Below are 20906 nucleotides of genomic sequence, written 5' to 3' on the forward strand. Positions count from 1 at the left end.
GCAGAATTTCACAATCTGTTCCTTTAATGACCCAGATAATGCAGATATTAAAAATTAAGATGATGACTTTACTGCAGGGAAAAAACTGACTAATTTATAGAATAAAGGAGATTATCTTAATCTTGCCGTGTGCTCTACATTTTAATCTTCTGCAAGCACCAATATCCACCAAAGAGCACAGTTCTGCTATGCAAGTACTGACAGAATGAGCACTAAGAATATTACCTCAGCTATTGTCGGGAACATGGTATAACTAAACGTATCCAGCCTTTTTTAATGGTAGAAAACAAACAGAGCAAATAAATGGAAATACCAGGTGAGAAGAGGGAGGAACCAAAAAACCCCAGGTGCTACAAAAAAATAGAACATGTAATGGACCAAATTATGGGCTTGATTTTGCACCAGTCAAGTCAATGGGAGTTTTTCCAGTGACTTGCATGGAAGGAGGATCTATCCCTATATCCTTCTTGACAATCCTGAAATCCCACTGAAATCAATGGGGTCGCAGCACACATGTGACAAGGAAGATTTTGGCCTGGTCCCTACACATGGCAAGGGAGTTAACATGATACACTAAAAATGTAGGGCCAGATTCTCAGCTGGAATAAATAGGCGTAGCTGCATTAAGGTAAATTGAGCTATGTTTATTTATCCCAGTTGAGGCTGTGACATGCAAAATGTTAATTGATGTCTCTGTCCAGATTTCAAATTCTGATCGGACTCTGGCCTCACTCACACTGCTGCGACTCCACAGACCGCAAGAGTGTCACTCCTGAAATATACTGACACCATGAGAGCAGAATCAGCCCCCACATATTTTTAAAAGGATATTTCCATTTTATAATATAAATGTTGATTATTCATTCTCCATCTTTCTTAAAATTGTACCTGCTGGACCCAAAAAAACAGCCTTGACAAACCTGACAGTTTTATAGAAATCGATCACTGGGATTAACGAAGAAGATAAATAAAACTAGTTGGCCACAATGTTTAGTTCCATGAAATTAAGGGCTGAATACTTTAAGAATATTCTAGGTTTTATACACAACCAGGTTTGCTTTATTACTCATGCTTCAGAACAACGCAGTGAGCTAAAGCGGCCAAAGTCTGGCTGCATGGGCCTAACCGAGAGTAAAGCCTGGACCAAGATGTCTGTATACGAAAACAAAAGAAAAGAAAAAATATGGATGTGACGCTGCCCCCTTTAAAATCCATGGGCGTTTATCACCAACTTCCATAGGGTGGAGGTCCGGGCACACTTAGGAAAACTGACTGAAACAATCCAAAATGTTCACAACCTGATGCTGTGCTGCTAAAGTGTAGAAACCCAGCATGTGGAGAATTCAATGACAGATACTGCAACAAACCATTTCTAGGTGATGGAGATTTCTGTGAATTAACATTGAAGGGCCCCATCCTGAACCCCTTCACCACTGGGAACCATGCTATCCATCACCCAGCATTCACCACTGTGCCCAGTATTAAGGGTGTGCAGGATTGGGCCCCAATTTAATTGTTCTGCACTTACGAGTTCAGTCAGTGAGGTCACCACCTTGTCCTTTATCTTAGGGCTCAACTTGGGAAATATGCATTTCTTTCTGAAACCATTTTGCAACAGTGAGAGCTAAAACAGAGTTTTAAATAATTAAGATTGCTACCTTTGAAAGTCTAGTGCATTCTAATTCCATATACCTAAATAAAGGATCCACTCCTGTGCACCTTACTCATGTGAGGAGATACATTTGAGTGAGACACAGAGGAATGAGGTTAGCAGGATTTGGTCCCAGAACTGAATTGCTAACACATCAGAGCAAAAAGTGAATTGCTCTTCCACAATGCCTTGACAGCTGCACGCAGTTATGTAAAAATATATGTAGAAATGTAAATATTATAGGATTTATTACCATTAATACAATCCTTTATCATTTACCTGCCTAACAGGTTAGGAAAAGTATAGTTTATGAAAAATGTGTGTGTGTGTGTGTGGGGGGAAGATGAGGAGCAATTCTGTACTTTTGCCTTCTACAGGTTATTCTTATTTTTTTTTAATTGCTAATTTAACCACAATATGGTCTTATGATCCGAAGTATGATAATAAATACCCAGGTCAGTTATAGATTTTTAGAGTTTGAGCTAATGACACAAAGTTCTAAAAACCACACAACTGCAAATCTTAAGAAACTGATCAAAGGAAAGGCAACTAAGGCATTGAAAAGAACAATCCAGTTAATCTCTGAAAATTTACTGCTTTTGGAATAAAATTCAACATAGATATGCAATGCACTAGTGGACCTGCTGCAAAATAGAAGTGACTGTGTCCTTTTTTCAGTGCTTACTGGATGGGTGATTTATATCTCGCACTCTGTGCTTTACATTCTTTGAAGACTGAGCACGCATAGAGCATTAAGGAGTCACTAGTGTGCTTTATGCATGAATGAGGCATTCTCAGTGGATATGGGCCATGCTAGTAGATGTACACAGGAAGATTATTTGACTCTAATTCATGCCACTTGATATAATGTGATAAAACATTTGACATGAGAGATAAGTTCCATTTTAATCTGATAGGATATCAGTGAAAGAAAGAGTGGGAATTACAAAGTAAGAAGAGGTTTCTAAGGGAAAGGTAATGTGAAGAAAGAAGAATATCAAGTAAAGAAGGCGTTTGATTGGGGAAAAAAAAGCCTTCCCTACACACTGTGGAAGCAAATGAGTAAGTAAACAAAGCATATAAAGTTATTAAAATTCTAGAGCCAGAAGACTGAAGAATGAGTTGCTGAGAGGTGAAAGACAAGAAAGTTTGAATGTAAGCTGTTTCACACAGTCACAGAAATCAATATATAAACAAAGATCCTAGAAGAGACTGAAACACTAATGTTAAGTGCTTGCCATAAACATAAAACCTTCAGGGAACAATAGCTACAAGGACAGAAAGTGTGTCACACAACAAAAGCAACAGAGAGAGAGACAGGTACATCAGTTAACATGCATTCATATGTTGCATGTGAATAATAATAATAAATAAATAAATGTAAATGTAGGCTGCTGGGCATCAAGGTCAATGTTCTCTTTTACAGGTTATCAATTATTTGGCGCAGGGGGCGGAGTGGGAAGGGGACAAAACTCCCGAAAAATCTGTGTCCTTTTGACTAGAGCAACCATCCCATTTTCTCCAGGGAGACCATATTATAGCTTTTACATCTGGTGCACAACATAGTCCTTCTGAAGCATGAAAACACAGATTTTATCAGCTACCTTTTGGTTATTATTTTAAAATATAAAAATGTAGCAGAGTTCATTTTCAAGTTTTGAGTGCTGGGCAGTCAGAAACAATTAATTTAACATACCAAAGAGATGGTCCCCGACTAACACATCTGTCATAAAATTGCCTCGGATTTTAATGTTAAGAACAATGACCAAGATGTTCCTCTTATAGGAAGATTTCTCACAAACTTAACGTAGTAAGTATTGGCTTAAAAGATGCTGTTATCTTACAAACCACACACATAAAGACCAGGACACAGCAGATCAGAGTACAGAGTTAGAGCAGGCGGACAGCAGATAAGAGCCTTAGTCAGAAGGAAAGGAAAGATTTTTTGTTTTGTAATCTATAACCAATCAATTTTCTCAAAATGTGACTTATCCTCCTGTCTTATTTTGTCACATTTTGGGGGAGTCTCCTGCTTGGTTTCCAAGGAGGAGAAGGCATTTACTTACATCAAATAACCTTTCTATATACATCTCCTCATTGACCTTATCACGCAAGACATCCTGAGAGTGGCGAACAAATGTCACATAGGCATCAGCAACATCCATCCCCGGCTTCTGTATGGAAGAAAAGAAGAGAGAGAAAGAAAAACATAAACATCTTCATATAAGGCAGCTCCTTTATGTAATCCTGTTGCTGTTGTTTCTCTCCTCAAGCTCCCTGCTGTCCTTAAACTGTTGTTGTGCACCACACTCCCCGTGGATACCTACGGTACACTTGGGTGATACCACGGCTGGCTGCTCTGTATGCCGCAGAGCCAACGAGCCACTCTGTCTATGCAGCCTGTGCAGCACAAGATCATGCAAACACACTATCTCGCTTGCTTATTTTGCCTAGAGGGAAGCTACTCAGATGAATAAAGCCTTTCCTTGACACACTGATGCCAGGAAGTTCTCATGCTATGTTTGGTATTGTTGACCTAATTAATGAAACAACAAATCACGCGGGGGTTTTTCAGTGTCACCTTCTATATGCAAACCCTCTGTTCTATGAAGTTAGAAAGCTAACACCCAGCCCTAGTCTCTTGTTTCCTCTCCTAAGGTGCGAGAAGGTGTGCAGTAAGCAATGAACATTTTATTATTCACACCAAAATCACATTTCTTTGTTGTTTAGAACTTAGACTTTAGTTTGAACATAGACTTATATTTTAAAATAAACTAGTTAAATCATAAATCAGCTAATTTCCCAACATGTCTAAATCAGTGCTACATTTCTAGGATACTTATAGCTATAGCTATATCTGTACATATCGCCACATATATTCATTGGTTTTAAACCTTAACTTATAAGTACATTAGATTTGTGAAAGGCAGTGATACTTTTGATATTTTCTTTAAAGGAAGCTGCAACTGAAGTAGATGGAGAGGGACAAATATACTAAAAAACCCTTTGAATTCACACTGCTTGATATGTTGAAATCAAACTGATCTCAAAGGAAACCCATTAAAATACTGTAACATGAGTCATTACAAGACCTGCCACAGAACCTTAAATTTCCATGGCACATTGTAAGTTGGTTAATAACGAGTGTCATTAGTTTTCATTACTGTGATTTACCTCAGATCACAAAGTATCGGTTCTCTCTAAGATGTGATTGTCAGCCACTGTAAATTGAAGTTAGTTAACACTTCTGTGTAATTTCCAGGGTGAAAATGAGGACCGTTTGGAAAGCAGTGGGGAAGTAGTTTTTTAATATAAAGCAAACAATTATCAAGCAAAGGGCCAATGCTTGGCCCTTGGGATGCCAGTAACATTTCTTAACACCTACTGAAACAATGACAAGGTATTAATTTGAAAACCAGTGAGGACAACACAAATGCGGCAGTAGTCAAGTGTTATACTTTGAAGCAATGTTCAGCATGCTGATTGTGCCAGTTTCATGGTGGCACTAAAAGTGTTGCAGTTTTTTGATACAAAACAAGTTTCTGAAATTAGATGTAAGTGATGGCTTATCTGCTCAATAACAGGATATGTTCTCTTTTCCCAAAGAAGGAACCCATAATCAAATATGGTTTTCTCTGCACTTCACCTAGAGATACTGTGGCTCACTGCTACTGTGGATGCTGCTTTTGCTTACACTGGTGAAAAGGAAGGCTAACTCCATCTAAGTTAATGGGGTTCCACCAATATTAAACCTGTGTGTGAGTATAATCTGGCCCATATTAACTAAACGATGGATTCCCAGCTTCAGGACACATTGTGATACAAGTGGCAGCCTATATTCACAGAGAACTCTTCTCAAAAATACACAGTCTTTCTTTCAGTTAGATATTGTTCTTTGACATTTACATGCAGATATATTGTGTCATCTCATTTCACACACACAAAACGGTAGTATGTATCAGCTAAACATCTATGAATAAAGGGTTATTTTAAATCTATTTCCTTATGCCTCCTGAACAGCTCAGTCCTCTCCATGTGATGCTGGCTTTGCTATACAATCACACAAAATGCACATTAATGACAATGTTGTAAGAGGTGTTGTAGCTCTGATGTTTCTTTTCCATTCTCTACCTTGAAAACACAACTGGGCTGTTTGAACTCTTCAAGGAGCATTTTGCCCCTTAATTTTCTGATCTGGAAAGAGAAAGGCTCTTCATAGCTACCTTAATTACAGGTTGAAATATGGAATCCAGCACCATCTCGCTGTGGACAAATCTTAATCGGACCAGTTGTAATTATTACCACTTGTAATATTTAGTTGTAATATTTAGTGAGCGATCATAAAATTGAAACAAAACAGAGTCCAGGTAACACTCCCAAATATGTGGTCACACACGTGCACAAGTATATTGGTGGACGTGTGTGTAGAAGAGCTGATGGTGGGGTGTAGAGGTTTTATTTAAAATGAGGTAGGAGTGAACTGCTCACATAGGGTAAGCCATGAGCACTGTGCAAGGCATCCCAAAGGAATGCCAAGAAACCCTTGATACTATATGACATCATCGTTTATTTTACAGGAAAATCTATTTTGGAAATGTTTGAGAGTTATATACTATTTTACTGGGACTCTTTCTTGTAACCCTCCACCTCGGAATGCCATACTCACTGGCAGTCCAACTGGGCAGGGCTCTGAGGGAGTCCGACAGCCCCCTGAAAAGCTTTTCTGTATCTGAAGTCATAGCAGCTGAAACTGCCAAATGTGCCTCAGTAACTTAGAAGCCTAGACATTTTTAAGGTCAGACATCTCAAGCTCTTCTACATGCAGGTGACTGCTGAGTTCCACTGGGAGGCTAAAAGCTGCCCCTTCCCAGTGTTATAAATGGCCCACTTCTATTCCTCAAGGGCCATGAGACACCAAACTTTAAAGCCAGGACATTTTTATGCAGAGAAATGCTCTTACTTGCCTGGGACTGAATCTTGTCCATACTGGACCCAAGGCAGGTGTACTTTGGGAGGGGAATTCCACATCTGGGGTAAGGAGATGGAAACACTTCTCTGGGGTTACCTACACTTGGAGCTGGGGATGCGTTACTCACACTAGTTCTGATTGAGCTAGTGTGCTCAAACTAGAAGGCTGCTGCAGCAGCGCGAGAGGCAGGAGGGGCTAACTCCCCCAAGGGTGTGCCCACCAGAGACTCGAGGTGCGTATTTGGGGTGGCGAGCCATGGCTACATTTGGTTTTTAGTGCGCTAGCTTGAGCCATGCCCGTGTGAGTATGTCTCCTCGAGCTGGGAATCACACCCCCAGACATACCCTCAGCCAGGTTGATTTTTTAGAAGTGGCTATTTGAAGATTGAAGATCCTCAGAGGGTTGGAATGTTAGAGTAAGACCCTAGGTGCACAACAAATTTATCACATTACTCTGCAATTTATCGCATGGGTATCACCTCCATAGTAAGAGGTGTGTGTCACACACACACTGAAGTAACCCTGTCTAGCTAACCTGGCATGTTTTCAAGGCCACTTGTACATTTCATTGATTTCTGTGGAGTTATGTTAGTTTACACTGGTGTGGCTGAGTGCAGAATTTGGATTGATGTATTTAAGTCTAAACTTGTTTTTATTTGTAAATACTCAGCATAAAGTCTGTCTGTAAATGTAACCTCATTTACCAGTAGTAATCCCTAACTCCAACTAGCATTCATATACTGCACTTAAACTCAATTTAAATGTAAATTTCTGGCAACCTAAGCACTGTATCTAAGATCTCGAAGGGCTTTCTTCCTTATGTGTTAAGCTCTAATTAGAGGAGCCAATGTACAATTTTTCTTTAACAACTGTAAACGTGAGCAAATTTGGTTATTTTTTATTTTCAACAACACTGTTTCCCATATACACACACTGATAACTTACCACCATTTCCCTATACTTAAAACAAAAAGCATTTTCTGAAAGTGTAAAATATACCAGCAATTAGAAGAATAAAAATAAAACAGGCTAGCATGTGTGCTAGATATGTTTTGGCTCAGCTCTAACACGTTCTAGACTTTTCTCTCTGAAATTACACTCTATTTTATATATGCAAATTTCAATGAAAAAAACGATAGAACATAAAAAGATTACAGAATGCACTGTTATTTTTTGTAGTGACCCAAGTTCCTTGTGTAAATACGGTACCTATCTGATACTATGTGAAGTCCATTAGTTACGTATCCCTGCCTAGTTGCAGATCTCCATAGGATAAATGTTTAATATTGACACCAGCTACCGCAGGTCCTCCTTTCAGCTCAAGTGTTAGAATCCTCTGCTTATCACTCTGAAAGTCCTGGGGTCAATAGCAGCTGACAACCCACATTGAGGGGTTGTTACATGTGCAGTCAAACCAAACCACAATGCAAATTATTAAGACAGAAGGCAATGTTTAAATTGTGCTTACAGGTACATCGACGTATTTGGAAGCCGCCTTCACCTGTAAAGGAAAAAAACTAGACTTCAGACTAATGTTGATGTTTAATACATACAATAATATCTACAGATAACATTAGTACAACTTGATGCTGATTGAAAAATTGATGCTAAAGCAATATATTTCCTGTTTCAAAGAGGTGGTTTAAAAAGAAAAACCCAAGAGGGGTGGCTTTACTGTCGCTAAGGCACAAATTGCAGCAGATGATGGTGTGGGAGTTTTCCTTCTCCTTTTTCTCCATGAGCAGGGGGAAGTACAGGGATTCTGGAAAAGGCCTACAGAAATGTAGATACTTCATTATTTCTCTGGGGGCTTAATGCTGCCAATAAGCAGGGCCTTGTTCCCAACTCTCATGCCACATGAGTCAGATTTTAATCTATGTGGCTAAGGCAGGTATCCTCAGCTGCACAACTCCTAGGTCACTGAGGAGGTTGTACCCAGACAAGCGGAGTGGGGGTGTGGAGCTGGGGCACACACAGGAGTCCTGGAGGCTGGCTGGCTAACGTGACTGGAAATAGGACAGGGGAATGTATTTTTGTGAACAGTTTTTGGGAGGAATGGATGGCCCAAGGGATTGGCAGTGGAATCAGTGCAAACCTAGTAGCCAAAAGTTGTTACCACAGCATGACAACTTGATGGCCTCATTCCAGTTCAACGTAAACAACTGTCCACATCCTAAGGAAATCCAAGACCACTGGAGCCCTTGCTGGCAGATCCAGCCCTGCCAGCCAAGGCATGCAAATACTCTCCATCCAATACAGCACTGAGGCATGTGGATGAGGAGGCCCAGGCAAGCCTGCACTGTGACTGCCCTCGGCACACAGACAGAGGAGTTCAGAGCTGACAAGCTGGGACTAAGCTCATGCAAAAGTTTAAGTTACATTTAAATTAGGGCTGCCAATTAATCACAGTTAGCTCCCGCAATTAACTCAAAAAATTAATTGCAATTAATCACACTGTTAAACAATAGAATACCAATGAAATTTATTAAATATTTTTGGATATTGATTTCTATTACAACACAGAATACAAAGTGTACAGGACTCACTTTATATTGTTATTTTTATTACAAATATTTGCACTGTAAAATGATAAACAAAAGAACTCCTATTTTTCAATTCACCTCATAGAAGTACTGTAGTGCAATCTCTTTATCATGAAATTGCAACTTACAAATGTAGATTTTTTGTGTTACACAACTGCACTCAAAACAAAACAATGTAAAACTTTAGAGCCTACAGTCCACTCAGTCCTACTTCTTGTTCAGCCAATTGCCAAGACAAACAAGTTTGTTTACATTTACAGGAGATGCTGCTGCCTGCTTCTTATTTACAATGTCACCTGAAAGTGAGAACAGGCGTTGGCATGGCACTTTTGTAACACTGCAAGGTATTTATGTGCCAGACATGCTAAAGATTCATATGCCCCTCCATGCTTCGGCCACCATTCCATGCTTCCATGCTGATGATGCTCGTTAAAAAATAATGCGCTAATTACATTTGTAACTGAACTCCTTGGGGGAGAACTGTTTGTCTTCGGCTCTGTTTTACCCACATTCTGCATATATTTCATGTTATAGCCATCTCGGATGATGACCCAGCACATGTTTGTTTTAAGAACACTTTCACAGCAGACTTGATAAAACGCAAAGAAGATACCAATGTGAGATTTCTAAAAATAGCTACAGCACTCGACCCAAGGTTTAAGAATCTGAAGTGCCTTCCAAAATCTGAGAGGGACGAGGTGTGGCGCATGCTTTCAGAAGTCTAAAAAGAGCAACACTCAGAAGCGGAAACTATAGAACCCGAACCACCAAAAAAAGAAAATCAACCTTCTGCTGGTGGCATCTGACTCAGATGATGAAAATGAACATGCATCGGTCTGCCCTGCTTTGGATCGTTATTGAGCAGAACCCTTCATCAGCATGGACACATGTCCTGTGGAATGGTGGTTGAAGATGGAGGGACATATGAATGTTTAGCGCATCTGGCATATAAATATCTTGTGATGCCAGCTACAACAGTGGCATGCAAATGCCTGTTCTCACTTTCAGGTGACACTGTAAACAAGAAGCAGGCAGCATTATCTCCTGCAAATTGTAACCAAGTTTGTGTGTCTGAGTGATTGACTGAAGCAGAATTGCATGGACTTGTAGGCTCTAAAGTTTTATTTTACAATGTTTTATTTTACAATGCAAAGTTATTTTTTGTACATAATTCTACATTTGTAAGTTCAACTTTCATGATAAAGAGATTGCGCTACAGTACTTGTAATGGGGGAATTGAAAAATACTCTTTGTTTTGTTTTTACAGGGAAAATATTTGTAATAAAAAATAAATATAAATGAGCACCGTACACTTTGTATTCTGTGTTGTAACTGAAATCAATATATTTGAAAATGTAGAAAAACATTCACAAACCGTATTCTATTATTGTTTAACAATGTGATTAATCATGATTAATTTTTTTAATCACTTGACAGCCCTAATTTAAATTAAAATTTAATGAAAAACATAGTGGCAGAAACTGACAATCCCACCACAAGTAGCTTCAATGTGTGCAGCTTCCATTTCAACAGCTTCTGCCTCAGAGATTTTGCAATCAGTTCCAGGAAAGAAGAGCTGTCGGAGTATGAAAAACGCTGAGGGAAAAGCTAAATATAAGTGAACAATAATGCATCTTTCTATCGGAACTCACACAATCCTTAGCCCCTCTCTGGGAGTGGGGGATGATGTTTATCCTTTACTTGGCTTTTTTAACCAGCTTGCATGACAAATGGCAGGGATGGCTTTTCCATTTGTAGAGCACGATGCAAGAGTAGGGTCCCAAGCTGCTGAAGGGGGCACCCATGTTTTTCCACTCTGCTTTTGCTGCTGGTGTCTGGATGGGGAGATCTTTTTTCTTCCTCTCAACTGGCCCTGACATTGAAGAGGATTACAGGGCAAATCCATAGGTTGCAGAGCGTGTGTAGTCTGGGGACAGCCCTAAAGGTTATGATCAAGGCGCATTCCTGCCTTTCAGGATGCCAACAGTCCATTGGATAATTTTCTTATGTTCTCCTCTTCAAAGCTCACATTTAAAGATCATGTTGACAATCTGGAGGCTGTGGTACGTTTCCAGATATCTGACAATTACAAGACCCAAAACACTTGCTACTTCTCTGCTGCCCTTCATAATACATAACGTGTAAGCCTGTATGTCAGCCATAGCTGGCAAAGGATACAAGAGCTCCATGAGTTTCAGGTTCAACTTTTCAACCTGAGCAATTCCAAGCTGGATAGAGAGAGACCCTCTTACAACCGTATCATAAGGGAAGGCTCACAGCTGAGATCTTCCATGAAGCTTATGCTTTTAATTAGGATAAGCACGGGCTCACCATCCTTGTTTGGGTGTAAAAGCTCACCTGCTTTTTAAATATTTCTAAAGCTACCATTAAAACAGCCTAAATATAACACGCACACAGTTGCATCTTGGGATGAATAAATTATGTGTCCTGAATGAGGGGCTGACTGTATGTGTGAGACAGAATGTGTGAGTGGGTGGATGTATTTGTATGGAGTGTGTGAGGTGCGTGTGTGTGAAAAATTAAGCAAAACGAGGCGATACAAAAGACCAGAGCAGTGGTGACTGCTGAGGGTAACATTTCAAGCATTTTCAGCACTGAGACACCCAAACTGGGGTGAAAGAACAGGGGCAAGCCCTGGATATTTTAAAAACCCCACTAGTGGGCCTGGAACTACCTGGGTACAATTATAAGGACACAAAAAGCCAGCCCACCAGATCTCAAAATGGGCACAAGAGTCACCTGCAGTCCTTTTAAAAGTTTAAAATGACAAGTGAAACAGCTCTAGCTGTACCAGTGGGTTCGATGCAGGAATTACTGAGTGAGGTTCTCTGGCCTGCATCGTCCAGGAGGCTCCGAATGGATGTGCGGAATGAGCCCTTCTGGCTTTAAGGACTGAAACTCATAAAAAGAAATGCCAGAAGTGACAAGACACGGAACTACAGCAAAAATAAATGGTTCGGTCTCTCTGTGGTATTGACATGGCCTGCCGCACTTCACAATCTTCAGTGTATTCATCCTCACCACCCCCTGCGGAGATAGGATGGTGCTACAGTCCCCACTGGTCAACCAATGAGCTGGCTCCAGCACCGCGGGTGGCAATGGAAGCTTTGCCATTGACTTGGACAGATGAAGGAGCCGACTGGAGCCTGAGCTGCCGCATAGCTATTTTCAGCACAGCAGTGCTAGCCCGACTTTGCCGACCTGGGTTCGATGGCTCAGGGCTGCGGGCTGTGTAGACGTACCCAAAGGGAGTCTCCCATTGACCAGGGACTTGAACCTGGTTGTCTTAAATCTTGGACTAGCATCTAATCATGGGACCATCCTTCCTCCCCAAGGAAAGATGTAATGAAAATAATTCAGTCTTCCTTCCACAATCTCCCCTCCACCCAGAAAAAGCTAAGTCTTTTTTTTTCTTTTTTAAAAAACAAAGTGAATAATGACTTGTTTTTCTCTAAAGTAAGATTTGGCTACATTTAGTGAAGTTTCCAAACAACCAGACGGCGTGCGAATTTTGCTAGGCTGCAGTTTTTCAGAAATGTGATTTTTCCCTGAAATGTCTCAGTTTACCATAAAAATTTGTGAAGAACAAAGATGAGATCTTTTCCATCTCCCCCTTGGGCAATATACGCTCTTTAGTTTTAATTAACATCGCTGTAATTCTTTGCTGCTCAATGAAAGAGGCCATCCAGAGTAAACACCTGCCATTGCTTGTGACTCAGTGGAACGTCACAGACAGATGCCCATCAAACGACTGGGCTGCCGACACTGAGAAACATTTGACTGTAAAAAAAAAAAAAAAAAAAAGCCTGGCTAAATGTAGAAGGATATTTTCATTCTGAAGCTCTTTATAATGAGGCGGCTAGTGAGAACTTTACAGCTGATGTATTAAGTTAATATTGAATTTCAAGGCAAGAATTGAAAATAAGGATTTCCTACTAGGTGATAAAACTGTCTGTCAGAAGACCCCGGAGCACATGCCATTTCTGAGACTGGAAAACATAAGCTGGAAGGAGTTGGTAGGAGGGGGAGGAAGATTGCTGCTTCCTAGAATTAAAATGCTTGGATCACAGCGCTTTGTTTTATTTGTTCACACAGGGCAAGGACACGGCAGGCAGCACTACTCTGCTGCAATGAGCGATAGCTTCTCTTTCTGTCATTGCAAATACCACACACAGAAAACAGGCACCTTCCCTGCCCAAGAAGATACAGCTCAATCCTGCAGCGTGAGGAGTGCCCCAGTGAGGCCAGTGGGCGTCGAAGAAGCTCCGCGCAGTGCAGGACTGGGCCCACCCCCACGCTGGGGGTATGGGAAACAGCTTCATTAGAATACCTCTAAACTCTCTCAAACCCCGATTCAGGAGCTCTCTCTACCAGAGCAGGATTTCAGTGACTATGTGAAGCAAGTGCTTTAGCGCTGTCCTCAGTCACAGCCTAACACAATAAAGGTGGCACGGGGACATTTCCTGCCCACCCCTCCCTGCTGTCAGATGCACATTGTTGCTGCTCTGCACTGGGGTTCTCTGCTAAGAGCAGCCAGCTCATCCACCCTCCTTATTGATCATAAAATCACAGAACTGGAAGGGACCTCGAGAGGTCATCATGGCAGGACTAAGTATTATCTAGACCGTCCCTGACAGGTGTTTGTCCCACCTGCTCTTCAAAATCCCCAATGATGGAGATTCCACAGCCTCCCTGGGCAATTTATGCCAGTGCCGAACCACTGACAGCTTGGAAGTTTTTCCTAATGTCCAACCTAAACCGCCCGTGCTGCAATTTAAGCCCATTGCTTCTCGTCCTATCCTCAGAGGTTAAGAAGAACAATTCTTCTCCCTCGTCCTTGTAACAACCTTTTATCTATTTGAAAACTGTGATCATGTTCCCTCTCAGTCTTCTCCTTTCCAGACTAAACAAACCCAATTTTTTCAATCATCCCTCATAGGTCATGTTTTCTAGACCTTTAATAATTGTTGTTGCTCTTCTCTAGACTTTCTCCAATTTGTCCACATCTTTCCTGAAATGTGGCGCCCAGAACTGGTCACAATACTCCAGTTGAGGCCTAATCAGCGCGGAGGAGAGCGGAAGAATTACTTCTTGTGTCTTGCTTACAGTACTCCTGCTAATACATTCCAGAATGATGTTCGCTTTTTTTGCAACAGCGTTACACTGTTGACTCATATTTAGCTTGTGATCCACTATGACCCCCAGATCCCTTGCCGCAGTACTCCTTCCTAGGCAGTCATTTCCCATTTTGTATGTGTGCAACTGATTGTTCCTTCCTAAGTGGAGTACTTTGCATTTGTCCTTATTGAATTCCATCCTGTTTACTTCAGCCCATTTCTCCAGTTTGTCCAGATCATTTTGAACTATAATCCTACCCTCCAAAGCACTTGCAACCCCTCCTAGCTTGGTATCGTCCACAAACCTTATAAGTGTTCTCTCTATGCCATTATCTAACTCATTGAGGAAGATATTGAACAGAACCAGACCCAGAACCGATCCCTGATGTGCAGCCTTTGGGGGTTTCCCCTTGTTTACTGCCTTCCACTCCTTGGCCACTGTTGCCGGGGAACCACGCTCGATTTGGGGGAATACCCAAGCTCCCCTGCCCTCCTGGACAGATCATTCTCCTGTCCCCTTGACATGCTACAACTGAGCAGTGTCCAGGAAGGCTTCACTGATCCTGAACTTCCTCCTGGATATAACTCTCCTTTCCCCCTGGCCTCCCTGCTCCTCAACTTCCTCCTGGATATAACTTTCCTTTCCCCCTGGCCTCCCTCCTAAGACCTGTGCTTGGCCGTGCTTACATCTGACCGGTGGTCAGGAGATCTCCCCTGCACCAATACTCTTCCTGCAGACACCCTTCCCTGCCCACAGCATCAGCATTGCCAGTGCATGCCAGCACCCACTTCCCCACCAGCTGATCAGCCTAAGCCATCCTCCACTTGCTGGGTCACTGTGTCTCAACAGGCTCTCCCTGCTTTGTCCCTCCTGCTACTGCCACCAAACTTGCTCCCTGTTCTCCCGCAGCTTCAAAATTATTAGTATTTTCAGCCAGCCAGGGCCTGTGTTATTCTCAGTGGGGTGCAAAGGTGCCCTGCACCTCTGGCCAGTTTGCACTGCCCACCTCACCACGCTTTAATCAACCCTACACCTTTAGAACAATGCTGCTAGGGAACTACCTGTCTGCATTAATTCTTTACTGGTGCATATCCAACATGCCCATCCTTCTCCAGAGACCCGAGACTCCTCTTTCCATCCAATCCACAGGTATGGTCTGAGTTCCAACCCTGCATGGTTTCAAGGCTTGCCTGGGAGAAGGTTGGGGGCATTTACTGCGTTATGAGATCATTTGCCCATGCAGCTGAGGGCTCGGTGCTGAAGCATGAAAGCATTGTCCATGGCTGCCCCAGACTCTTTCATCCCGACAGCGTGCATCTCTTGGATGTCACAGCAGATGTGTTCACTGTGGGTTCTCCATGTGGGCTGAGAGCTGATTGTACCGATATAGATAGGGTACATCAGCTAGCCTGAAGCCTAGTGACATCCATGGCAGTGGGCACAGGTTGAAGGGACAATAAGTATATTGGGTGGTGCTGGCTGGTTTATCCAAACACAAAGACATTGGGGTTTTTCCCATTTCTCTACAAATTGCACCAAACCTCCTTCGGAGCACAGGGGAGAGGCTTTGCGAGAAGACCCGAGATCTCACGTGAGAGTCAGTGGTTTCTTCATGCAGCAGCTGGCACAGGGCGGCAAGCCTTGGTTTTAAGAGGGTAAGTTAAGCCCGGTTTGGTTTTTAGACATCGAAAATGGGGAATGCTGGTGACAGCTTGGGGTGGCCATTGCCTTCTCCCCTTCCACAGCTGCCAGGACAGGTTGCCTCCCAGTAGTCATCCTGCGTACAGTTCCACGGCTTAATCAAGCCGCAGCCACTTGGTCGAAATCCAAATATCCTTCCTCCTCCCATTGCTCTTGGCAATTCCGACATGGAGATAGGGATTCCATTCACACAGCAGTAGAAGGGAACAGCACACGCCAAACCATTCAGTGTAAACAGTGTGATGTGGTGTGAGAGATGCAGCATCCACCAAGGAGCAGCTGGGATTCGCAGAGAAGGAAGAATTGCACATTGCACTGTCTACCCAGGCTGACGCTGGCTCTTCCGATGCCTGAAAATCTGCCGCCTCCACAACCTCTGCCGTTGGCACAGGAGCACGCTCAGACTCTTCTGCAAGGCGCACTCAGATGAAGGAAGACAGCCAGCCTCAGCCCGCCACCCCTCTCTGCAAGAGAGGGACTCCTGCTGAAAACGAACGCTGCCCGTGGTTTTGTTCTAACGACACTGGTGTGTTCAAGGGGATTCTAGGGCAGTGAGGGGGAAGCAACAGGACAAGGGAAAATGGGACAAAGAACCACCGAAACACAAAGAAAGGGGGGATTAGTCTCACAGAGTTAAACAAAAGAGAAGGGAGAAGGCACGCATGCCTGAGTTTACAGGGACAGTCAGTTCGTGATGAATCAACTGCAAGATATTGCGGAAGATCTCTTCACGGCAAACACGACTCTACAGTCCCACCAAGGTCAGTGACACCGAGGGAGCTGTGCTGGTGACAACGAGATGAGTGGGAGCTGTACGTGGTCTTACTTCTTCTAAAATTCCCAGAAATTTGAGATGGGAGAATACAAATCCTGGTCCAGGGAAATCTGGCCGAGACATGAAATTCATACTTAAATGATTTCATAGAGGCCTGTGGAATGAGAGGTCATACCAGTACTATTAGGTCATGGGATGAACTCTACATGTGAGAATATTGATAATGTGTAATGGTAATGAGCGTGAGGTCTCCTGCCCACTCTCAGTTGAATTACTAGTGATTACAAGATACAGAGGCTTTACGTGTGTTTGTAATGGGGCCTGATGGGCCAAATTTTCAAAGAAGTTTCCAAAGCACATTCACAAAATTATTCACACACATAGGTAGGTGCAAAGGAGGTATTTGTGCAGCCATTTGGGAGTAGAAATAGAGTCACAGAAAAATAGAAATGAAGGGCTGGAAGGGACCTCAACAGGTCATCAGGTCAAAAACATAAAACCTGTTTTTAAGCCCACATGAAAAGTTTTAGTGTTGCAAAGAGATGTCCTTGCAAATTTTATGGGGTCCATTTTCAGAGGACCTTTGAAAATTGGCCCTTGTGTGTCTTTCCTCTGCAGTTATCAAAACAAATGGGTAATACAGCTTGGCACTGATAAAACTTAGTTGCTAACACGACAAGATTTGTAAACTGTATTCATACAAGAATACCATTCACATCCATTCTGTTGCAGAAAAGCAGTCAACATTACAGGTCAACGTTCAGTGGGAGAAGCAGTGTTTTAGCTCTGCGATGTTTCTTAGAAATGAAATGTGGTTTCAGAGGCTCGGTGCACAATGCTGAGAATTTATACCCTCATGCCATTATTTTCCTATCCTCTCTTCTTTCAGAAGCAATATGGGACTGTCCAAGTTTCACATTATATTGCTTCTTGAAACGTGCACCACAGCTGCTAATGATGGTAGGGTTTGAAACACATATGTGATAACCCTTCTTTTGACTATGAAAGTTAGACAAATAGTGCAATCCCCATTCCCTTCAAACGTTGCTCGGAAGAGTAGCTCCAACACCTAACGTGTAGAAAGGTGGAATGTTGTTGCTGAGGCATGCTCTCAAGGCTCCTAAGCTGTTACAGCTGCTCAGTACTTCTGTCCTTGGAGCTCCGGAGTTATTAGCACTAGCAGAGACCGCAGCCTGCTAGCTCAGCAGACCTCGATGTTACTCATAGAGAAAGACCATAGGTACAGTTGGGTGACAAAGGCACTGGGCCAGGTTTATTGCCCTCAACGCACAGTCCTAACAACTCACACAACTTGCACAAGTACATTAATATGAGTGCCCTGTGGCAAGGGGAGGCTCAGTCAGCAGTGGGAGTTTCTGTTGTCCCCTTGGCCACATAAAGGATTAAGGCGAGGTACCGCCAACACTTATAGAACGAGACAAACAAGTTACGTGCTACTACACACTTTTCATGTCATCTGTTTGTTACCTCCCCTTGTACCTTGTTCCTGATATTTTGGACAAAACACTGCTATTCATTATTCTGTCAAACTATCTTACCTTGTACTAGACTGGGGTGTATTTGTACTAGCCTTCTGTAATGTATATATGCAAATATCTACTGCCTGGTACTTCTTAGGAGTGCCTATGTTTTAGTAACACTAGCAGCAACTTTGTCAAGTTCATGTTCCGGACAGTAAACTTGTAAGGATCTGCTTTAATACATGGCCTGACTTTGGTTCACAGCCTCTAGTTCAGGCCTCAGGTCTTGCGCCAGCCCCAGTGCTCCAGACTCTTCCTTTCTCCTACAATATGGTGTTTGAATATCTTTTAACTTTATTATAGCATGGTAATCCAGTGTTATCAGCTATTTACGTTAAGCTTTGTGTGTATGTAGTAAGCTGTTTGCTTATTTTTTGAGCTCTTACAGTGTTAAAATAGGATAGAAAGAAAGGGTTATTCCCCAAATAATCTATTAGAAGACCTGAATGAGTTTACAGTAAAACATAGGAAACCAAACAAAAAAACAAAAGAAACAGATTTTCTCTACTTACAGTAAATGACAAAAAAGAAGAAAACAATGTCCCTTCATCATATCTGGACAGTTTGGCCAGGACTCCTTCCAGAATGGTGACAAACTATTGAAAAGGAAAATATTTCAGTCACTTTTAAACATAGAGGGAGAGATTCTGATCTAATTTATAATGGGTTAAATCAGGATTAATGCCAACAAAATCAAGGTTTACAATGATGTAAGTGAGAGCAGGACCAAGCTCAGATTGTCTATAACCGATAACCTGCGCTCTAAGTTCAGAACCATGTCTTGCATAGCATTTATGCAAAGAATGAATGTCACAAACCTTTTTTGGCACTACACAGCTTACCTCTAATGATATAAATCACTCGGATGATATTGGTAACCTTGTCTCCTTTCTGGGTAATGTTGGAGAGCTTGTGCTCCCTCTAGTGGGAGCCAATGAACACCCGCTCCTAAGAGGGGAGGTCAGATGGCTCATGCTCCCAGTGAGAGGGATCAAGGAGGTGCCATGTGGTCTGTCTTGCTGGAGACTCAGACTGGCATATGTTGGGAGACTATGTTTAAAGGTCTTCACATTGAGTAACAGTAATGGCTGACATCTGGGTTGCAATATTGCTCTCAGTTTGAAACTAGAGAACAAGCAGTTTGGACATGTATCCTACCTACTTATGTATCTATCCTAGTATTTATCGCCATGATATTTCAGAGCTGAGAGATGAGCACATCTAAATTTAAGCATCTGAAATATCGGACCACTCTCATTAAAAATCAATTTCCATACAAGTGAACATATTTTGTAATGTGTTTCTTGGCACCATAATGCCATAGACTGCCCCAACCAAGATCAGAACCATGCTAGATGCTGCATATGCATGTAGACAGGTTTCAGAGTAACAGCTGTGTTAGTCTGTATTCGCAAAAAGAAAAGGAGGACTTGTGGCACCTTAGAGACTAACCAATTTATTTGAGTATAAGCTTTCGTGAGCTACAGCTCACTTCATCAGATGCATACTGTGGAAAATACAGAAGCTGTTTTTATACATGGTCTGTGTGTATAAAAACATCTTCTGTATTTTCCACAGTATGCATCCGATGAAGTGAGCTGTAGCTCACGGAAGCTTATGCTCAAATAAATTGGTTAGTCTCTAAGGTGCCACAAGTACTCCTTTTCATATGCCTGTAGAGTCCCAAAGAGCTCACGACCTAAATAGACATCTTGGAATGTTTCCTGGTACCACAACATCATTGACCAACTTGTTAAATGAGCCTCAAAATAGCCCCTACAAACAAGAATACATTTTATGAGGACAACTTTTTGCATGCGTTTGGTGTGTCAATGGGACAGATGTCTTCATGGTCTATGCAGAGGGAAATCCTTCTATCAGTATGTAATAGCACCCCCTAGTGAGTGCAGTTTGTGTGCGTGACTGTGGGTGTCTGTGAACACAAGATGGTGGACACAAATCCATAGATGCCTCCTTAAAAAACTGTGTATTTTTTTGGCCCCGTTTGTCAATCCTGCTCAACGGCGTATTGTATTCCAGGCAACTCCCAATCATCAGAGAGTCATGATGAAAGGAATGAGTGATACACAATCTTTCCCGCGAGAAACAATAAGCCAATTCAACTTCTTAATGTGTCACATTTTAATAGAAATGCACATATAAAAAAAAGTGATGTTAACAGTGAATCATTTCACCTGAAGCCGAAGGTTACCTTTGCCACTAAGAGTGTTATCATTTCTTTGACGGTTTCTTCAATTAGTTCATCTATTTTTGAATGGTACTGGTGCTAAGAAAAAAAAAAAGAGAAAAGGCAGAGGTAAATATTAGCATTGATCCAAGTGATGGCACTGTGATTATTAGCCTCTTCCTTTGGTAAATAGAATTTGTAATAGTATCAGCTAAGAAACAAGCAGTTTATTACCCTCTGCTCCACTGATGTGGATCGTAATCACTTACATTTATACAGGATTTTTAATTCAGAAGAATCTGATCGCACTTCCAAAGCATGGGCAAACCTCTGAAATATGCACGCAGCTTCACTGACACCAACAGAAGCCAGTGCTTAATTTGGTGCCAGGGCTCAAGCA

General features: G+C 42.0%; 1 protein-coding gene across 6 annotated transcripts in view; it reads right to left on the reverse strand.

The window, feature by feature from the left end:
* The window catches only part of CADPS (calcium dependent secretion activator), a 389515-nt gene that overhangs the window by 26511 nt on the left and 342098 nt on the right, over positions 1–20906 (reverse strand). For all 6 annotated transcript variants that reach the window (XM_073350983.1, XM_073350980.1, XM_073350977.1 and 3 more), the window contains 4 exons: positions 20531–20605; positions 18831–18914; positions 8088–8120; positions 3718–3825 (listed from right to left, as the gene is read on the reverse strand). In XM_073350983.1, the coding sequence (XP_073207084.1) occupies positions 3718–3825; positions 8088–8120; positions 18831–18914; positions 20531–20605 (300 nt within the window). The remainder of the gene's footprint in view (positions 1–3717; positions 3826–8087; positions 8121–18830; positions 18915–20530; positions 20606–20906) is intronic.

The sequence above is a fragment of the Lepidochelys kempii genome, chromosome 7 (genome assembly GCF_965140265.1).
Source record: "Lepidochelys kempii isolate rLepKem1 chromosome 7, rLepKem1.hap2, whole genome shotgun sequence".
Lineage (NCBI taxonomy): Eukaryota > Metazoa > Chordata > Testudines > Cheloniidae > Lepidochelys > Lepidochelys kempii.